The sequence below is a fragment of the Thamnophis elegans genome, chromosome 16 (assembly GCF_009769535.1).
Source record: "Thamnophis elegans isolate rThaEle1 chromosome 16, rThaEle1.pri, whole genome shotgun sequence".
In the NCBI taxonomy this organism is placed as follows: Eukaryota; Metazoa; Chordata; class Lepidosauria; order Squamata; family Colubridae; genus Thamnophis; species Thamnophis elegans.
Window position 1 is genome coordinate 38,471,625 of NC_045556.1, and position 18,651 is coordinate 38,490,275.

Here is an 18,651-nt window from a genome sequence, read left to right on the forward strand (position 1 = left end):
CAAGATAGATGATAGGTAGGTAGGTAGGATAGATGATATAGATTGATAGATATTTAGCTATTTAGACAGACAGACAGATAGATGATAGATATTGAATAGATGATATAGACAGACAGACAAACAGAGGCATGGATGGATGCGTGGGTAGATAGAGAAAGAAAGAAGACATGGATGGATGGTTAGTTGACAGATAGCTTTCTTACACACATTTACATATATACAAGATATGTACATCCAAACATATATATTTTAGCTGATATTTTATTCATTTATTTATGAAATGTTTACACTATCCATCTCACCTAAGTGACTGTGGGTGTGTTTGCAAACAAGGGAATAATATAAAAATATGACTAAAACCGCAGTGTGTAAATGTCTTAGCCAACCGCAAACTATTTTGCATATTTGCCTCGGGGCATTTAATGTATACTATTATATTATTGTAACAACTGAATGATCCGTATTAGCAGACACAATTCCTAGTGTACAAAAAGCATTGAAAACAGAGCCTGCAGCCATATTAATTGTTTATGATTAGTATTATGCATTTGAAGTATATAATTAATATATAAATCGTTATGCATCTTATATATACAATATGTAAATTGGAAATTGCTTTTCCTGTTGCTGAAAGAAAATGCTGATCAAAGATCACAGGGTCCGGGGAGGGTCCTCATTCCCCTTTAACAGTGACCCCCAAATAGAGTTCCCCCATCCATTTGGGGTTGCTAGACTCCTTATCCCATTATCCCCACTCAAAAAAAAAATCCTGCCTCTTTTTGTTTTATTATTTAAAAAGAAGCATTTCTCTTCCAATAAAAGTCACTGGTAATATTTTAGGAGGATTCGCAAAATCAGACTGACCATCATGCTCAGCTGTAACAATGGCTTGTTGGCATGTAACTCAATGCAGTGTTTCTCAACCTTGGCAACTTGAAGATGTCCGGACTTCAACTCCCAGAATTCCCCAGCCAGCGAATGCTGGCTGGGGAATTCTGGGAGTTGAAGTCCGGACATCTTCAAGTTGCCAAGGTTGAGAAACACTGACTCAATGTACGGTTTAAACCCAACAATGATGGCTTGAGAATCATAGTTAGGATCTCCTACCACAGGGATCCAGCTAAGATCACAAACAGCTGAAATGAAAGCATTTGGGTATGTGCATTTTGGCTCATGGATGGTGGGGGGGGGGGAGTCCAGCGGAGAGGATGGGAATTGTAGTCCACGTTCTGGAGTGGAATCCTGGAGCCCTGCCCACCAGAAAGGATGCTGGCTGGGGAGCACAGGCAATGAAGTCCAAGCTCTGCCAAGACAGCAGGAACTTTGCCAGATGTGGAGCATAGGCCTCGGAGTCCTGGCGGGGTTGGGGGAGCCTGTGCTGGCTTGGAGCAATAGGCAACAGAGTCCCAAGTTCCCCCCAAGACAGCTGTGGAGCATGGGCCACGGAACCAAGGCTCCCACCCACCAAAACAGCTGGGACTGCTGATTGTGGACTGTAGGCTGCTCAGCGGTGGCTCATGGGCTCTGGAGTCCCACCCGGCGGGGAGGGGGAGGAGGAGGGAGGCAGGGCGAGCCGCAAGCCGGGCCGGCGGGCAGCGGGACTCCTCCTCCTCTTCCTCCGCCTCCGCCATTTAGTCCTCCCGGCGGCGCGCCGGAGCGCCCGGGAGAAGCGGCGGGAGGGTCCGGGCTAGTCCCCGCATCATGTCGCGCCTGCACCGGAGCAGGTAAGGATGCCAAAGCGGGACCCCGGCACACCTTTCCCCGCGGGAGCCTTGCAGAAAATCCCCGGGGTTTGCATCGCCCCCCATTCCCATTTGGGGCGCGGGGGGGGGGCAGGAGGGAAGGGAAGGGGGGCTTCCGACCCGGGTGGGGGGGATGCACGCCTTTGGGGTGGGATGCAGACGACCCCCGGCCAACTCGCCTCCTTCCCTGGGCGGCTTCCCTGCCTCTCTAGCGGATCGCCTTTTTCCTTGGCCCCAGGGCGACGATGGAGCAAGCGGGCGCGACGCTGGGAAGACAATCCCTTGTGTGTGTGTGTGTGTGTGTGTTTGTGTGTTTGTGTGTTTGTGTGTTTGTGTGTATGCTGTTGACAAGCAGCTCCGACCACCAGCCCTCTCGGCTTTCTTTTGTTTCTTTATCCCCTTCTTTTTTATTTGTTTTCCCCCCTTTTTTCCTGTTTCATTTGGCCCAACTAGAAGCAACAATGAATCAAAGAAAAAAAGGAAGGTTTTTAACCTTCCCGGAAGGCCCTTTGCCTGCTTTCCCCATTTTCCTTCCCCGAAAACACAGACAATAGTTTGCTGATTGTTTCAAAAACACTCAGAAAGAGAGAGAGACAAAAGCAAAACCCAGATTATTTCCTTTCCAAATTTCCCTGTTTCTGGCTCCTGGCAGGGGAAGTTAACTGGTGGTGGATTTCCCCCTCTTGAAGGGGAATCAAAGAGGCTTTTATATATGGATTCTTATTCAAGGAACGAATAAAAAATTAACGAATAAACGTTAGCGAACCGGTTCCAATTCACGGAACAAAATCCATCGTTTCTACTGAGGAAAGCTGTGTTTTTAGCACAAAGATGCTCTTGCATTTCTTTGGCTGCTGTTTTCAGAAGTAAAATTTGTATTTGGCCAAAGTTTTAACAGGGCTAAAGAGCCAGAAGATGATCGTTTCTGATTTGAGGCAGGGGGAAGCGGCTATTTTTTTCCGGCTATTCTTCCTGTGTCCATTTAAGGATTTTAAAACATCAAGGATACCGTTTCTTCTAACCAGGTGCTAGTCAGATCTGTTGTCCCAACACATACCTGCGGATGGGGGGGGGGGGAATCTAGTTGAGAAATACAAGCAGTCCTCGATTTGCAACAAGTTTATTTAGTGATAAGCGACGACCATTTTTCACAATTACGCCCTTTGCGGCATCCCCATGTTCAGGTGATCAAAATTCAGATGATTGCAACTGGTTTGCGTTTAAGTCCATTGCTGTGTCTCAAAATCCTGAGATCTTCTGAGAAAGCAAAGTCAATGGGGGAGTGAGATTCGCTTAATGACTGCAAAGATACACTGAACAGCGGGCAAGGAAGGGGGCAAGAACTCATTTCACAAATGTCTTACTTAGCAACATGAATTTTGGGCTCAATTGAGGACTACCTGTATAGATATGGGGAGACATTGGGACTGTCGCAGCTGTTGCTGATAATAATTCAGGCGGGGTTTTTTTGCACTCGAACGTGGTTTAAGCTCAGATAAAGGCCCTTATCGGAATACTGCGGGGGGTTTTTTCAGTTATTTTCCACGTGGCCTTGTGGGGGTGGGGTAGGGGATACAAATAATGTCGCACACTCATATTTTGGGCTTTATCCCACCCCGAAAGAAACGTTAATATGCACTTAGCTAAAACCCCAACAAAGTTCTGGGCCTCCTATTTTCCAGTCTGCAGGTTCCAGGTGGCTTTTTAGGCGAGAGAGAGAGAATATTTTGTGGTTTCTTCGGTGTGAAGGGTGTGCTAACAGCTTCGTCTGGGTTTGTGTTTCCTGTAGAATTGCAGAGTTTGAAGAGATCCTGAATGAGCCCAACATTGTGTTGCAAAAGCTGCGGGATTTTTGTTTCAACGGTAAGGGGGACAAGGCAGCAAAATTTGCACGGAAAGCTGGTTAAGGGAAGTGAGCTTCCACTGAGGATAGTTACATGAAGCCATAGGGCTGGAAGGGACCTTGGAGGTCTTCTAGTCCAACCCCCTGCACAAGGGGACGCAGTGGCTAGAGTGCAGTACTGCAGGCTACTTCAGCTGACCGCTAGCTGCAGTTCAGCAGTTCAAATCTCACCAGGCTCAAGGTTGACTCAGCCTTCCCTCCTTCCGAGGTGGGTGAAATGAGGACCCAGATTGTTGTGGGCATTTGGACTGACTCTGTCAACCGCTTAGAGAGGGCTGTAAAAGTACTATGAAGTGGTATATAAGTCTGAATAGCTGTTGCTCTTTCAGACAAATCTCTTCTGAAATCCCTTAAAACCCTCCAGTGATGGAGCACCCACAGCTTCTGGAGGCAAGCTGTTCCATTGATTAATTGTTCCTACTGTCAGGAAATTTCTCCTTGGTTCTAGGTTACTTCTCACCTTACTTAGTTTCCATCCATTGCCTCTTCTCCTCCCTTCAGTTGCTTTGGAGAATAGCTTGACTCTTCCCTCTTCTCTGTGGCAGCCCCTCCGATATTGGAAGACTGCTATCATGTCACCCCTAATCCTTCTTTTCATTAAACTACACACACTCAATTCCTGCAGCCATTCTTCATGCACTCTTATAATACTGAATCACTGAATCAAATATTTACCCAATGCAATTCGTCGCAATTTATTACTTTTATTTGTATAAAAACAAATTTTCTCCCCCTTTTTGTCACGAGATTCCCAAGTAGGGTTTGACAGTCCTCTGCCAACTGGTGTTTAAAGGCCAAAAGTCACTGAAACATCACTTCTATAAATATTTAACAGAAAATGTTCTTGCAGGGCTTAAAAATGCCCTATGCATCAAGTCCATTTTTCTTCCTTTATCTGATGCAGAAATGCATTGGTGCAGTGTGGCGGTCACTTCTTTAGATTATGAAGATGAGTTTTGCCCCCTTTCTGGACCAGAAAGCCTCCTTACGTCATAAGCTTTCCAAACAGAACAGAACAGAATAGAATAGAATAGAGGAATGAAGAATAGGATAGGATAGGATAGGATTGGGTTGGATTCTTGGCCAATAATATACACAAGGAATTTCTACTTGGTGCATGTGTTCTCAGTGTACATAAAGAAAAATAAAATTGAATACATTCATCAAGATTCATAAGATAAAACACTTAGTGATTGTCAAAGGTTACTAATAAGCTATCAAGTCATACTAGGAAACAAACAAAATAGTATATATTTTAAAGATACAAGCAATATGGTTATAGTCATAAGTGGGAAGAGATAGGTACTAGGAAGGAAGAGACTAATGATAGCAATACAGTCTTAGTAGATAATTTGACAGTGTTGGGGGAATTAGTTGTTTAGCAGAGTGATGGCATTCGGGGGGAAACGGGCCTGGGACCCGCTCCAGCCCCTGGCCCAACTTGGTTGTCCTCTGAACCGTCTCCAGCTCCACTCGTTTCTCTCTCAGGTGCAGCTACCAATAGTTCATCTCGCCTCTTAATCCTTCTGAGGCGGCCATGTTGAAAGGAAGTCGCATTTAATCCCCTGATTCTTCCATTTCACAGGAATTCCCTTCGAAGGTGGCTTGCGCTGTCTCTGCTGGAAGGTAAGGGCCTCCTGACCACACAGCATCACTTCACCTGCTCCCCTTTGCCTTACGTTGTTTTAAATGTATGGGAGAGGTAGTTGTTGATTAAAGGGATGGCGGTGGCTCGGTGGCTAAGACTCTGAGCTTGTCGATCACAAAGGTCGGCAGTTCGAATCCCTGGCGCCGCGTGACAGAGTGAGCTCCCGTGACTTGTCCCAGCTTCTGCCAGCCTAGCAGTTCGAAAGCATGTAAAAATGCAAGTAGAAAAATAGGAACCATCTTTGGTGGGAAGGTTCCATGCTTGGCGTTGAGCCATGCCGGCCACATGACCACAGAGACATCTTCAGACAGCGTTGGCTCTTCGGCTTTGAAACGGAGATGAGCAGCGCCTCCTAGAGTCAGGAATGACTAGCACCTATATGCGAGGGGAACCTTTACCTAGTTCTTGATTTACAACCATTTCTTTAGTGAGCATTTGAGAAATTTCTATTGCTAAGCAACACAGTCGTTAAATGAGTTTTGCCCATTATGCGAACTTTCTCGCCGCAGTCATTAAGCGAATCACTGCAGTTGTTAAATTAATTACCCGGTTGTTAAGGGAATCTGGCTTCCCCCCTTGACATTGCTTGTCAGAAGGTCGCAAAAGGGGATCACGTGCCCCCCCCCCAAGACACTGCGACCGTCATAAATATGAATCCGTTGCCAAGTGTCTGAATTTTTGATCTGGTGACCCTGGGGATGCCGCAACGGTCGTAAGTGTGAAAAAAACTGTCATACGTTCCTTTTTCCAGTGCCGTTGTACCTTTGGTCACTAAAATTTACCTCCACGGAAATTGTGAATGTTGGTTTTGTTTTTAATATGTTGTCTTTGTCTCGTTTTCCCCCTTTCCCTTGTCTTTTGTGAGCCGCCCAGAGTCCTCCGGGAGTGGGCGGCATACAAGACAAATAAATAATAAAATGCGTGCCATTAGAGGACTCCCTGTATGAAATAAAGAAGGCTTAAGAGCCCTGGGTTGGGGAAAGGCTGGTTAGCAAATTGAGGCGTTCAGAATACATTTCTCCCCCCCTTTGCAAATTCTTTTCCTGGTTTGCCTTTTGCAGATCCTCTTAAACTACCTTCCCGTGGAAAGGGGTGCTTGGAATTCCCAGCTGAGGAAGCAGAGGTATGTTGAGCCACTGGCCTTCTCTCCATCTTTCCTCCTTGGCAGAGTCCCGGTCTATTTTCTTAAACGAATATGTGAATTCTTCTCATTCGCATTCAGGCAAAGGCCTGGCAAACTATCTTTCAAAGGTGAATTTATGACCACAGACCTTACCTGTCTTGGAAAGCTGCCAGGTAAATATTTCCCTCACCTGAGCCTTCCCCAGACTCCAGGACTGGCCCATGTTCCTCACCAACCTCCTCCCTGTCCTGCTGGCAGCTCTGCTGGCAGGCCACAACCTGAAGCAGGGAGATGGAGTCAAGAGAACAATCAGCCTCGAGTCCTACTGTGGCCACAAATGGTTCTAAATCCCATCTCCCTTGAATTCCGTTAACTGCACCCACCAAAAAAGCCAACGCAATCCTAGGCTGTGTTAACAGAGGGATAGAATCAAGATCAGATCAAGTGTTAACGCCACTTTATAATGCCTTGGTAAGGCCACACTTGGAATACTTTATCCAGTTTTGGTCGCCACGATGTAGAAAAGATGTGGAGACTCTAAAAAGAGTGCAGAGAAGAGCAACCAAAAGGATTAGGGGACTGGAGGCTAAAATATATGAAGAACGGTTGCAGGAACTGGGTATGTCTAATCTAGTCCCAATTCTGCTGACCGTTGGGTGTGTAGATTCCTATGAGCAATAAATCAGTTTAACTGGAATTTAAGGTGTTCTCCTAATCCTTCATGCCTGAGAGTTCCTTGTTATTGCTGAGAATTCAGCTGTGAAGCAGCAAGCAGGGCTAGCATTTTAGCTCTCTTAACTGATTTTTAAAAAATTAAATTTCTATTGCTTTTTCACCTTTCTGCCAGAGGTTTCTCCGTCAACTCGTAATTTTAAGTTAATATTATAATTCAATTAATTCTTAAATTGTTCAGAATGAACTGATTTTTAAGTTGATTACTGAAAAGTTTGCCTGTCTGTCTGGATTGATTTAGTGAGTTTTTACAAAATCAAAACCAAGGATAAGATTTCTTATGTGGTCGCTTAGCGCTGAGGCTGATTTGACACACACACACACACACACCCTAATCAATTAAAAGCATTTTCTTCCTGTAGATTTTAGTTTTTTTTTCTCCTCCTGTAGATGAACTAAACTGCAGGGCTGATGACTCAACAGAAGTCATGCTAACACTTCCTATCCAATTCTTAAAAACTTTGAAGTCCCTGTTTCTCAACCTCTCAAGTGCTGGCTGGGGGATTCTGGGAATTGAAGTCCACTCATCTTACAGTCACCAAGTTTGAGAAACCCCATTTTAAGCTGACTTAAGTTGGAAAAACGATGCCCACATGACCTAGAAGAGAAAATGCAATTTGAGATGTATTTAAAAAGCTTGTAATAGAAGACAAATTTCAGTCAGCAGGACACTGTTGAGGCACATTTATTTCCACCTTGCTGGTTGCGGTGTTTTGGGTAGAAAGCCAAATGGGTACGACTGGCTATTTGGGGGTCTGTGAAGACGCTGCTTTTTGGTGGGTAGCAATAGCAATAGCAGTAGACTTATATACCGCTTCATAGGGCTTTCAGCCCTCTCTAAGCGGTTTACAGAGTCAGCATATTGCCCCCAACAGTCTGGGTCCTCATTTTACCCACCTCGGAAGGATGGAAGGCTGAGTCAACCCTGAGCCGGTGAGATTTGAACCGCTGAACTGCTGATCTAGCAGTAGCCTGCAGTGCTGCATTTAACCACTGCGCCACCTTGGCTCCTTGGGTAAAAGAAATTCTGTCAAAGATTTAAAAGTGGGGTTGTGTTCTCAAGTATTCTGCCTGGCCAGATTTGCAGACGCTCCTTCTGAGTAGCCATCAATGGCCTTTTCCAACAGAAATCAATGAAAAGCAGTGACAGCGTAGTACTTTTAAAAGCAGGGATCAAATCGCAAATTGGTCTTGCTTCTTAATAATGCATGGAGCTTCATAGCTAGGAGTATATTTTTTGTATTTTCCCTGGAAAATCACTTTAAGGCCGCCCGACTTTGTTGTATTTGCCAAAGGAAAAAATGGAAATCGCTCAAGGAATCTGAGGGAAGAGATATGTCCAAAATACATACAATGAAATAATTTCAGAATTGATGTCCAAGGCTGTAGTTTTCATTTTGCGCTTAAGCTCAGGATGTGGCTTCATACAACTTCTGAAATGTGGGTGTGATCTAGTCAATCATGCCATTTCATCTTCCTTCCTTCCTTCCTTCCTTCCTTCCTTCCTTTTCTCCCTCCATCCCTCTCAGTCCGCTATCCATCCTCCCTCCCTCCCTTCCTTCCCTTTTCCCCTCCCTCTCAGTCTGCTATCCATCCATCCTTCCTTCCTTCCTTCTCCCTCCCTCCCTCCTTGTCTGCTATCCATCCTTCCTTCCTTCCCTCCCTCCTTCTCAGTCCGCTATCCATCCATCCTTCCCTTTCTCCCTCCCTCCCAGTCTGCTATCCATCCTTCCCTCCCTCCCTCCCTCCCTCTCAGTCCGCTATCCATCTATCCATCCTCCCTCCCTTCCTTCCTCTCTTCCCTTTCTCCCTCCCTCCCTTCCTTTATTGTTGGATGTGTTTGAAACAATGGAGACTGTGTGTCTTTGTGTTAAACAATATTCAGCTCTGCTTGCTTTGGAAAAACCTGGCAGTGTTGGTGGAAATGGAGTGTTTGATAAGGTGAATTTTTTTCTTTTTTTTGAACCGTCTCCTTCTGCATCCTCTTTTTGAAGGGAACTTTACGCCCAGTTCTTGAAGGAAATGATTATCCAGCCGGGAATAGCCAAAGCTGAACTCGGAGTCTTCAGGGAAGATGTCACCTTGGAGGACCATGTAAGGAACCCCCCCCCACCATTAGCCCTTTCCTTCTATATTTCAGTTGGGGGTTTAGGATGCCAGTCAGTCTGCCTGTCTGTGTTTATTTGATTTAGATCCTGCTTTATCTAACAGAAATTCAAACTCCCATATATAATACTGCTTCTGTATTTCCCCCCGCCCCCACCCCACAACAACCTGTAGGTAGATTTTTATTCCAACTCCCTAACTGCTCTTGGAATTTCACAGCTGTTAAGCAAATCACTCTCGTTATTAAGCGAGACATCACAGGACCTGCAACTTTCCCAGCCAGTTTCCCCATTGACTCTCCTAGTTACAAGTTGGCCAGGAAAGTCACACGTGACGATGACATGATTGCAAGGCTCTGCAACTGTCATGGGTGCGAGCCAGTTGTTCATTGCCCATTGAAGCTATAATGTTCATAAGCGCAAGAGTTAGTTGCAAAAGTCACTTGTAACTTGAATGGCCACTAAACAAATGGTCACAAACCAAGGATTCTTCCACCAGTTGAGAAAATGGGAGATTGTGAGTTCTAGTCCCATTTTAGGCATGAAAGCTGGTTGGGTGACTTTGGGCCAATCAGCAGGAGACAGTGACTTCTAGTCCCGCCTTAGGCATGACCGTCTCTCTCCCTCTCCCTCTCCCTCTCCCTCTCCCTCTCCCTCCCTCCCTCCCTCCTCTCTCTCCCTCCCTCCCTCTCTCTCCCTCTCTCCCTCTCTCTCTCAGCCCACCTCACACAATTGTTGTTCTGGGGAAAATAGGAGAAGGAAGGCATGTTGGAGATGTTGTCCAACCTTGAGTTGTTTGTAAAAATTATAAAAGTTAGGATGTAAATAAAAAAATAATACACCAAGTGAACTAGAGGAAGAGTGGGAAGCAGAGGAGAGAAGAAAGATAGGAAGAGGGGGACAGGAGAGAGGGTGAGGGGGAAAGATGAGGTGTATAAGGAGGAGTGGTAAGGGGAGAGAGGAGAGAGGAGAGCCAATAACTGGGTTTTTCTTTCCCCCCCCCCTTTGGTAGTTGATGGTAAGATGAATTGATGTAATTACTTAATAATGCAACATGATATTGACTATGTAATAGTGTACATGTGATTATATGCTATGAAAATGGAAAATAAAAAAAAAATTCTATGGGAAAAAAAAAATAAGACAAAGTCTGTGCTTCTGCTCTCAGCTTGGTTTTGACTGCCCCTTCTCCCCAAATCTTGTTCTTCAAAGCCGCTGAACCCCAACCCCAACAGCCAGTGGAACACTTACTTCAAGGACAACGAAGTCCTCTTGCAGATCGACAAGGATGTCCGGTAGGTCAGGATGGTGGAGTTGCCCTTCAAAAAAACCGGGAGACTCAGCCAGTTCCAATGGGTATAAAGATTCCTTGGCAGCTTAAGCTCTTGACAAGAATCTGGCCAACTGGCCCTTAAGGGAAATGAGCGGGAGATAAGAAGGCCACTCAAAGAGGGCTAGACTTCGATCTCTTGCTGGCACGCAGGGGGACTTGTGATGCGTTTGACCCCGCCCTCGGGCTCAGCCTGGTCACCTCTGACATCCAGGGACCCATGCACTGGTTAGTCCCAAACTAGGATGTCCTTGAACCATGACTAGTAGCTCCAATATAGAAGAAAAAGTTGGGGAAGGTTTGAAAAATCCGCTTTCTTTCCTCCCCCCCCCCACTTCCCCCCCCCCCCTTGGTAGGCGACTGTATCCCGATATGGCATTCTTCCAGCGCCCGACGGAATATCCTTGTCTGTTGATTCTCGACCCCCAGAACGAATTTGAGACCCTTCGCAAGCGGGTGGAACAGACCACCCTCAAATCTCAGACAGTGGCACGGAACCGGAGTGGAGTAACTAATGTAAGAGAATAATTTGGGGTACAAGGTTGAGGGGTGGGGCCACCAAGCAGATTTTGCTTTTGGGGAATGTGTCACAGGGGGTTTCGTAAGAGGACTGTTTGGAGCCCGTCGTAATACCCATAGACAGGTGGTCCTTGACTTACAACAGTTTAGTGTTCATAGTTATGACATACAGTGATTTTTGATTCTGTGTTCATGGGGCTGCGGTGATGATTGTAACTGCTGGGACTGCTTATAAGTGACCCAGGCTTCCCAAGAGCCTGAAGCCAACTCCTAGTCCTGATAAAAGTCCTTTTATCAATTTCTGCTCATTCACCTCCAGCAAAGTCTTTCCAGGGAGGATTTAAGGTCACAGACCTTATCTGGCTTGGAGAGCTGCCAGGCCGATATCTGCAGAACTTGGTAAGGAGTCCCGGAGAGTCAGGAACCGACAAAGCGAACTAATTGTCTCCTGCAAACTCCACTCCCCTGTTGCTCCTCTTTTATTCCCTTTGGGAGGGGCCATTCACTGCCCACCTGTGGCCTTCCTCCCAAGTTGAGCCCTGTTCTTTAGCTCTTCCCTTCATCTGGCCACTCTGCGCATGCGCACACTGGGAACAGGCTCCAGCTGTTCCTCTGCCTCACAGATGTCTGACTCCGAAGGCAGCTGAGAACTGGCATTCGTCTCTGGCCCCCTCTCTGCCTCCAACAAAGAGCCCTCATCTGAACCTTCCCCAGACTCTAGGAGTGGCCCATGTTCCTCCCCAACCTCCTCACTGTCCGAATCTGCTGCCAATTCTGCTGGCGGGCCACAACAATAAGTCCCATTTTTCAGCACCGTTGTAACTTTGAATGATCACTAAGTGAACGGTTGTAAGTCAAGGATTCCCTGTACCCATGAAAGATGCTGGGCCCCATTTTCTCCTTATGTTTCTTGCAGGTGAGCTCCCCTCTTAAGACACCGGTGCTGAGTGAATACGAAGTTCTCCCTGATGGCTCAGAGGCCCATTGGGAAGTTGTGGAACGAATCCTGTTCATCTATGCGAAGCTGAACCCTGGAATCGCCTACGTCCAAGGGATGAACGAAATTGTGGGGCCCCTCTATTACACCTTTGCGACAAACCCCAACAGCGCATGGAAAGGTATGGGGGCGGGGGCGAAAGGGTCCTGCCACCTTGAGGTCTGATTGATCTAGAGAAAACACAGATAACAGTGTGTGTACGTACATATTAGGCATTTCTATTGACCTCTAAGCCACAAGCTCTTCTCCCTTATCAGCTGAGCCAGGGGAATGATTAATGCTCCCTCCCATATTTGGGCATACCAGGTGCTTTTACAAAAGAAAAAATGATAGACAGACAGACAGACAGATGATAGATAGATAGATAGATAGATAGATAGATAGATAGATAGATAGATGATAGATAGATAAATAGATAGATACATAGATAGATAGATAGATTAGATAGATAGATAGATAGATAGATAGATAGATAGATAGATAGATAGATAGATAGATGATAGATAGATAGATAGATAGATAGATAGATAGATGATAGATAGATAGATAGATAGATAGATAGATAGATAGATAGATGATAGATAGATAGATAGATAGATAGATGATAGATAGATAGATAGATAGATGATAGATAGATAGATAGATAGATAGATAGATAGATAGATAGATTAGATAGATAGATAGATAGATAGATAGATAGATGATAGATAGATAGATAGATAGATAGATAGATAGATAGATAGATAGATAGATAGATAGATAGGTGATAGATAGGTGATAGATAGATAGATGCATAGATAGATAGATAGATAGATAGATAGATAGATAGATAGATAGATAGATAGATAGGTGATAGATAGGTGATAGATAGATAGATGCATAGATAGATAGATAGATAGATAGATAGATAGATAGATAGATAGATAGATAGATAGATAGGGCACATAATACATACATATGATATACATATGATGGAAATACATAGTCAATTCAAGAAGTTACAGACAGGTTAGAAAAGATGATAGGGAAACACATAGATTATAAACCTGAATTGTTTTTATTAGGTATACTATCAGAAAAACTTGATAAGGAAAATAGGTATTTAATATTAAATGTCTTAACAGCAGCGAGGATCATTTTCGCACAATACTGGGGAAGTGAAGATATACCATGAGATGAAGAAATAGTTAAGAAGATACTAGACCGCAGAAATGGATAAATTGACATTGAAAATTAAGCAAAAAGAGGACGTAGAATATTATCAAACATGGAATCCATTTTATCAGAGGTTGGAAAAAAGGGGTGGAGATTAAGAATGTACATTTGTATTGTTAAGCAAATTAGATAACCAGACAACACGATGTTTATAAAGCCCTAAGAACTGTATTTAATAGAAAATCAATTTTAAAAAGGGGGGGAAAAGAAGTTATATGCAGGTAGTCCTTGAATTATGACCCCCAACTGAGTTACAGAATTTATGTTGTTAAGTGAATCTTCCCCTGTTTTACAACCTTTCTCGCCATAGTTGGTGGGACTAGAACTCACCATCTCCTGCTGATTGGTGAGTCATTGCAGTTCTTCAGTCAGCAACAGGGTTTGTTAAGTGAATCTGGCTTCTCCATTGCTTGTCGGAAGGTCGCAAAAGCGGGCCACGTGACCCTGGGACACCGCAACTGTCATAAGTACATGTCAGTTGCCAAGCTTCTGGATTTTGACCACGTGACTGTGGGGAATGCCGCAACGGGAATGTGAAAACTGTTACCAAAGTCACTTTTTTCCCGATGCCGTTGTAACTGAATGGTCACTAAATGAACTGGTTTTTTTTAAATAAATATTTTTATTAACAAACATGTAAAATACACACACAGACACAAATTAGATGTACACCACATTTATACAATACAGTACGAAAAGGAACTTCCTGTTTTTTATAATAGCAATCATCAATCTCTACCGCTCGCCTTATATTATTTCCCCTTCTATTGTAGTTTTATTTGGATTTCACCATTCTTAACCCTCTTATTTTACTCATAACTATTATTTTTGAGTTTTGTTATATTCCTTCATTGATTTTTGTTTCTTCCTTCCATCCACCTACACCATTTATCCCATATCTGGTAGAATTCTGATTCTTCCTTTCCCTGGATTTCTTTAGTTAATTTATCCATTTCGGCCAAGTCCATAACCTTTCTTATTATTTCATCTTCATTTGGGATTAATTTGTTTTTCCATTTCTGTGCAAATGCAATCTTTGCCGCTGTAAGTATATGTAGTATTAAATACTGGATTTCTTTTTTGTATTTCGCAGACATAATTCCTAATTAAAAAAAACTTCAGGTTTCCATTCTATTTTAACCCCTGTTATTGCCTCCAGCCTTTTCCTAAATGAACTGTTGTATGTTGAGGACTACCTGTAGCTGACGGTGTCTCCCTTTCCATGCCCAGAGCACGCCGAGGCAGACACCTTCTTCTGCTTCACCAACCTCATGTCGGAGATCAGGGACAACTTTATCAAGAGCCTGGATGACTCCCAGTGTGGGATCACCTACAGGATGGAGAAGGTCTACGTCATCCTGAAGGAGAAAGACCGAGAGCTCTACATGAAGCTGGTGAGAAGTTGGCGGCTGGAGGCAAAAGCGGCCCTTTGGGGACCTTTTACGGGGTTGGAAGGTCCATCCTGGTCCACCAAACCAGGAATGTCTTCTCCTTCCTGCTTTTTCTAGCGCAGGTGGCACCCGCTTTTCCTACATGGCTTGGGACCTGGATATCTGCGGGACCGCCTCCTGCCACATACCTCCCATAAGATCCCACAGGCTGGGCCTCCTCCGGGTACCGTCGACCGGGCAATGCCGGTTGGCGACTACTTGGGGGAGGTCTTTCTCTGTAGCTGCCCCGGCCCTGTGGAATGATCTACCCGCGGAGATCCGGACCCTTCCCACTCTCTCGGCCTTCCGGAAAGCCATTAAAACCTGGCTGTTCCGGCAGGCCTGGGGCTGTTGACCCCAAAATACGGTTCCAACCCCATTCAGAATGGAGTGCATGATGTGTTATATTTTATATCTATTTTTCTCCTTGTATCTTATTTTGTTCTCTTTTGTTTATTGTTGTATTGTAAGCCTCCCTGAGTCCTACGGGATCGGGAGGCATATAAATGTTATTAAACCTAAACCTTTTCTCTTTCCAGCAAGAGCAGAATATCAAGCCCCAGTTCTTCGCCTTCCGCTGGCTCACGCTGCTGCTCTCTCAGGAGTTCCTGCTGCCCGATGTCATTCGCATCTGGGACTCCCTCTTCGCCGACGACAGTCGCTTCGACTTCCTCCTGCTCGTCTGCTGCGCCATGTTGACGTGAGTTCGGTTCTGCGCATCCCAAAGATGCCCAACGTGGAAACACGGGGACCTCGGAGGAAAGTCTCCCGCCCTTGCTTTCCATGGGACGTGGTAGCTTCCACTAAACCCCCCAGTCAGCTGGTGTTAAGGCAAGAGGCTAGAAACTGGGCGATGGTGAGTTCTAGTCCCGCCTTAGCCATGAAAGTCGGCTGGGTGACAGCCCTCTGGTGATTGAGCCAGTCGCCAGAGGGTTGTGAGTTCTAGTCCCATCTTAGCATGAAAGCTGGCTGGTTGACTGGGCCAATCACCGGGAGGCAGTGAGTTCTAGTCCTGCTTTAGCTGAGTGAGTTTGGGCTAGTCCCTCTCAACGCACCTCACAGTGCTAAGAAAACAGTAGCATTATGTTTTATATCGTTTATATTTGTAAACAATGATAAAGGAGGGATACGAGTCAAACGAATTGATGAAAATAAAAGGTTCTTTTTCATTTCTGCCTCTTGCGTTGTCCATCCTCGATCCCTTTCCTGGTGGATCCCAGAGGATCCATTTCTCTTTCTCTCTTGTCTCCTACAGGCTCATTCGAGATCAGCTGCTGGAAGGGGATTTTACTGTAAATATGCGGCTTTTGCAGGTAAAGGGAAGAGGGGAAGGCAAAATATTTCTCTTCCTGGCTGAGAACGACCTCGGCCCTGACTGTGTTCACATCAAGCCAGCTTTTGTTTTAACCGTGGCTTGTTGAACAAGCTGTACTAGCTCTTACCAAGGGGCAAAATCATCAGGGCCAGCTGTTTCTAGTTCTCTTTTTTTTCCTCTCCTTACGTAGGAAAGTCATAAACGAGATGCCCAAATTAACCTTCTCTGAGACTTTCTGGAATCCTCTATTGTATTGTTGTAATGTTGCTATTCTTCTATGGGGAGGGGGGAAAGGCAGGAGGTCCAGGGGTGAAATCCTCCTGGTTCGTTGAACCGGTAGGGACAATTGTCGTTGGTTCTGCGAACTGGTAGTAAAAAGAAAGTTTCCACGGAGCCGTGTGATCATCGGAAGCTTTCCCCACCCTGCTTTTTAAAGCATTTTTTTCCTGCCGGTTTGGGCGAATAGATAGTAAAAAAGGCTTTAATTTTTTTTTAAAGTTGACCACGTCCATCCAGTCATATAACCCCAAAAAAACATGCCCAATTTTTTTTACATTTCACCACTGAGGGAGTCCTTGACTTATGACCATTTGTTCAAAGAGCCCAAATTTTGATCATGTGACACTGGGGGGGGGGAGGTTTCCTGCCACAACCGTGTGAGTTGTCGTCGTAAGTCCATTTTTTTTTCTGCGCCGTTGTAACTTAGTGGTTGCTTAAACCAGTGTTTCTCAACCTTGGTGACTTTAAGTCCTGTGGACTTCAACTCCCAGAATTCCCCAGCCAGCTCTGCTGGCTGGGGGATTCTGGGAGTTGAAGTCCACAGGACTTAAAGTCTCCAAGGTTGAGAAACACTGGCTTAAACCAAAGGTTGTAAGCCCAGGGGGACAAGGATCCTGCAGATCTGAGGCTGTTTCGGAGTTGGGGGGGGGGGGGCTTGTCCATAAGTGGTTCCCCCACTCCTGAAGAGCGGGCTGCCTGCAATTTGTAAGAATTTCTCCCTCATCCGGTGCTGCCGTTGTTCCTTTCCCACTTAGGATTACCCCATCTCGGATGTCCACCTGATTCTGAAGACGGCAAAGGACCTTCAGGAGTCCAAGTAGCTCGCCCATCCAAAGGGTCAGCAGGTGTGATGGCCGCTTGTCTCCTGAGTGAAGGACCTCTGAAGGAAGGTCGAGTTCTTCTCTTCCGAAACCTCCTCAACCGGATGTGACTCCTCTTTGCCACCATCTTTTTGGGGCAAGGGACTCTTAAGGAGATGAACTACAAGGCCCCTCTTGAAAGGCTCCAGAAGTGGCCCAAGAACTGGACTCGATGGGAGAGGACCAACCACTTCTGGGAACTTCTCCCGCAAGGGGCCACCAAATCCAGCTCATAGTTTTGGGCTAATAAGTTCTTCCGATCCGCTCTCAATCCAGATACCAAGCCTTCTTTGTTAGATTTCTTCCTTCTTCGGTTCAGAGACCAGCTATTCTTGGAAGTTTAAAAGAAAAGGGGGGGAAAAAACCTGAAACGATGATGGAAATGTCTCCTTAACTTCTGCCTTAGACCTATTTCCTCCGTTGGTGAATGTGGACGTGAAAACACAGAACAACATTCTCGCTGTCCGTTGTTGGCGTTTCCCCACTGCCTCTGCGATCTTCCAGTGCTCTGCAATGAATTATAAGTTATTCTCCCAAAATTGATAAAAAGCCTATCCTTGCCCAATAAAGAGTTTCCTACGAGCCAAAATAACTAATAATTTAGAGACAGAAGTCTTGCTCTGCTAGTTTTCTGCTTGCAGGGAGAATCCCCCCCCCAAGGGAACATTGATGCAAAGTGATTATTCTAGCAATGAAAAAAGAATTTTGATTATTTTCAGAACTCTAGCATGTTAATAACCTGCTATTCTGGATTAGTTTGAGTTCCCAAAAGCTAATTCGGCCTTTGTGACATTTGAGGAGGTAACTTTCTTTTCCTCTAGTTAAATTCAAGGTAATATGTGCTGTTTGTTGATTTTTTTTGAGGGTGTGTGTGTGTGCTATCATCTTGAATATAAGATGGAAATTAGAGGTTCGATGTACCTCAGCAAAGCAAGACTTTATTTTCTGGGTTTTGATGCCAATCGGGAGAATTTTCATTTTGAAATCGTTTTTAAACAGCCCTGAAGATGTTTTATGCTGTGCTGTGTCTAAAGAGGATTTAAAATAAGAATTCTGCTTTTTCCAAGAAGAACAGGGAAAAGATTATTTCTGTCATCCTTCTTGCTTCTACTCCCGATTTTACAACAGGAAATATCCCAAGGGTCCATTTTATGGCCTTTTTCTGATAATGAATGATGGAACCAGAAACTAGGAGATGGTATCAAAACATCTCTAAATTTATACGTCAGTAAACTGTAACCCTAATGGAACTTCACTGCAGGAAATCCATTTTTGCTTTGTTGCAAAAGGAAGAAAAATGAGGAAGATCCCTGGAGTTTCAAAAATTATATTCCATATGTCCCCCTAATTATTACGTATTATCTGGATGGAGGGAAATTGTTCTGTAGTAAAGAGTATGTTGGGCACTTTTGAAGGCTGCCTGAAAATTAGCCTTACAGCTTTTATACAGCAT

General features: G+C 44.8%; 1 protein-coding gene across 1 annotated transcript in view; it reads left to right on the forward strand.

Moving 5' to 3' along the window:
• Positions 1-1,618: 1,618 nt before the first annotated feature.
• LOC116519580 (TBC1 domain family member 13-like) overlaps positions 1,619-18,651 on the forward strand; it is an 18,337-nt gene continuing 1,304 nt past the window's right edge. The window contains exons 1-12 of the mRNA XM_032233530.1: positions 1,619-1,724; positions 3,532-3,605; positions 5,231-5,271; positions 6,355-6,416; positions 9,143-9,242; positions 10,466-10,548; positions 10,940-11,099; positions 12,019-12,220; positions 14,545-14,708; positions 15,284-15,444; positions 16,000-16,057; positions 17,094-18,651. The exon at positions 17,094-18,651 is cut by the window's right edge and continues 1,304 nt beyond it. Of these exons, the coding sequence (XP_032089421.1) occupies positions 1,702-1,724; positions 3,532-3,605; positions 5,231-5,271; positions 6,355-6,416; positions 9,143-9,242; positions 10,466-10,548; positions 10,940-11,099; positions 12,019-12,220; positions 14,545-14,708; positions 15,284-15,444; positions 16,000-16,057; positions 17,094-17,159 (1,194 nt within the window). The 5' untranslated portion in view covers positions 1,619-1,701 and the 3' untranslated portion in view covers positions 17,160-18,651. The remainder of the gene's footprint in view (positions 1,725-3,531; positions 3,606-5,230; positions 5,272-6,354; positions 6,417-9,142; positions 9,243-10,465; positions 10,549-10,939; positions 11,100-12,018; positions 12,221-14,544; positions 14,709-15,283; positions 15,445-15,999; positions 16,058-17,093) is intronic.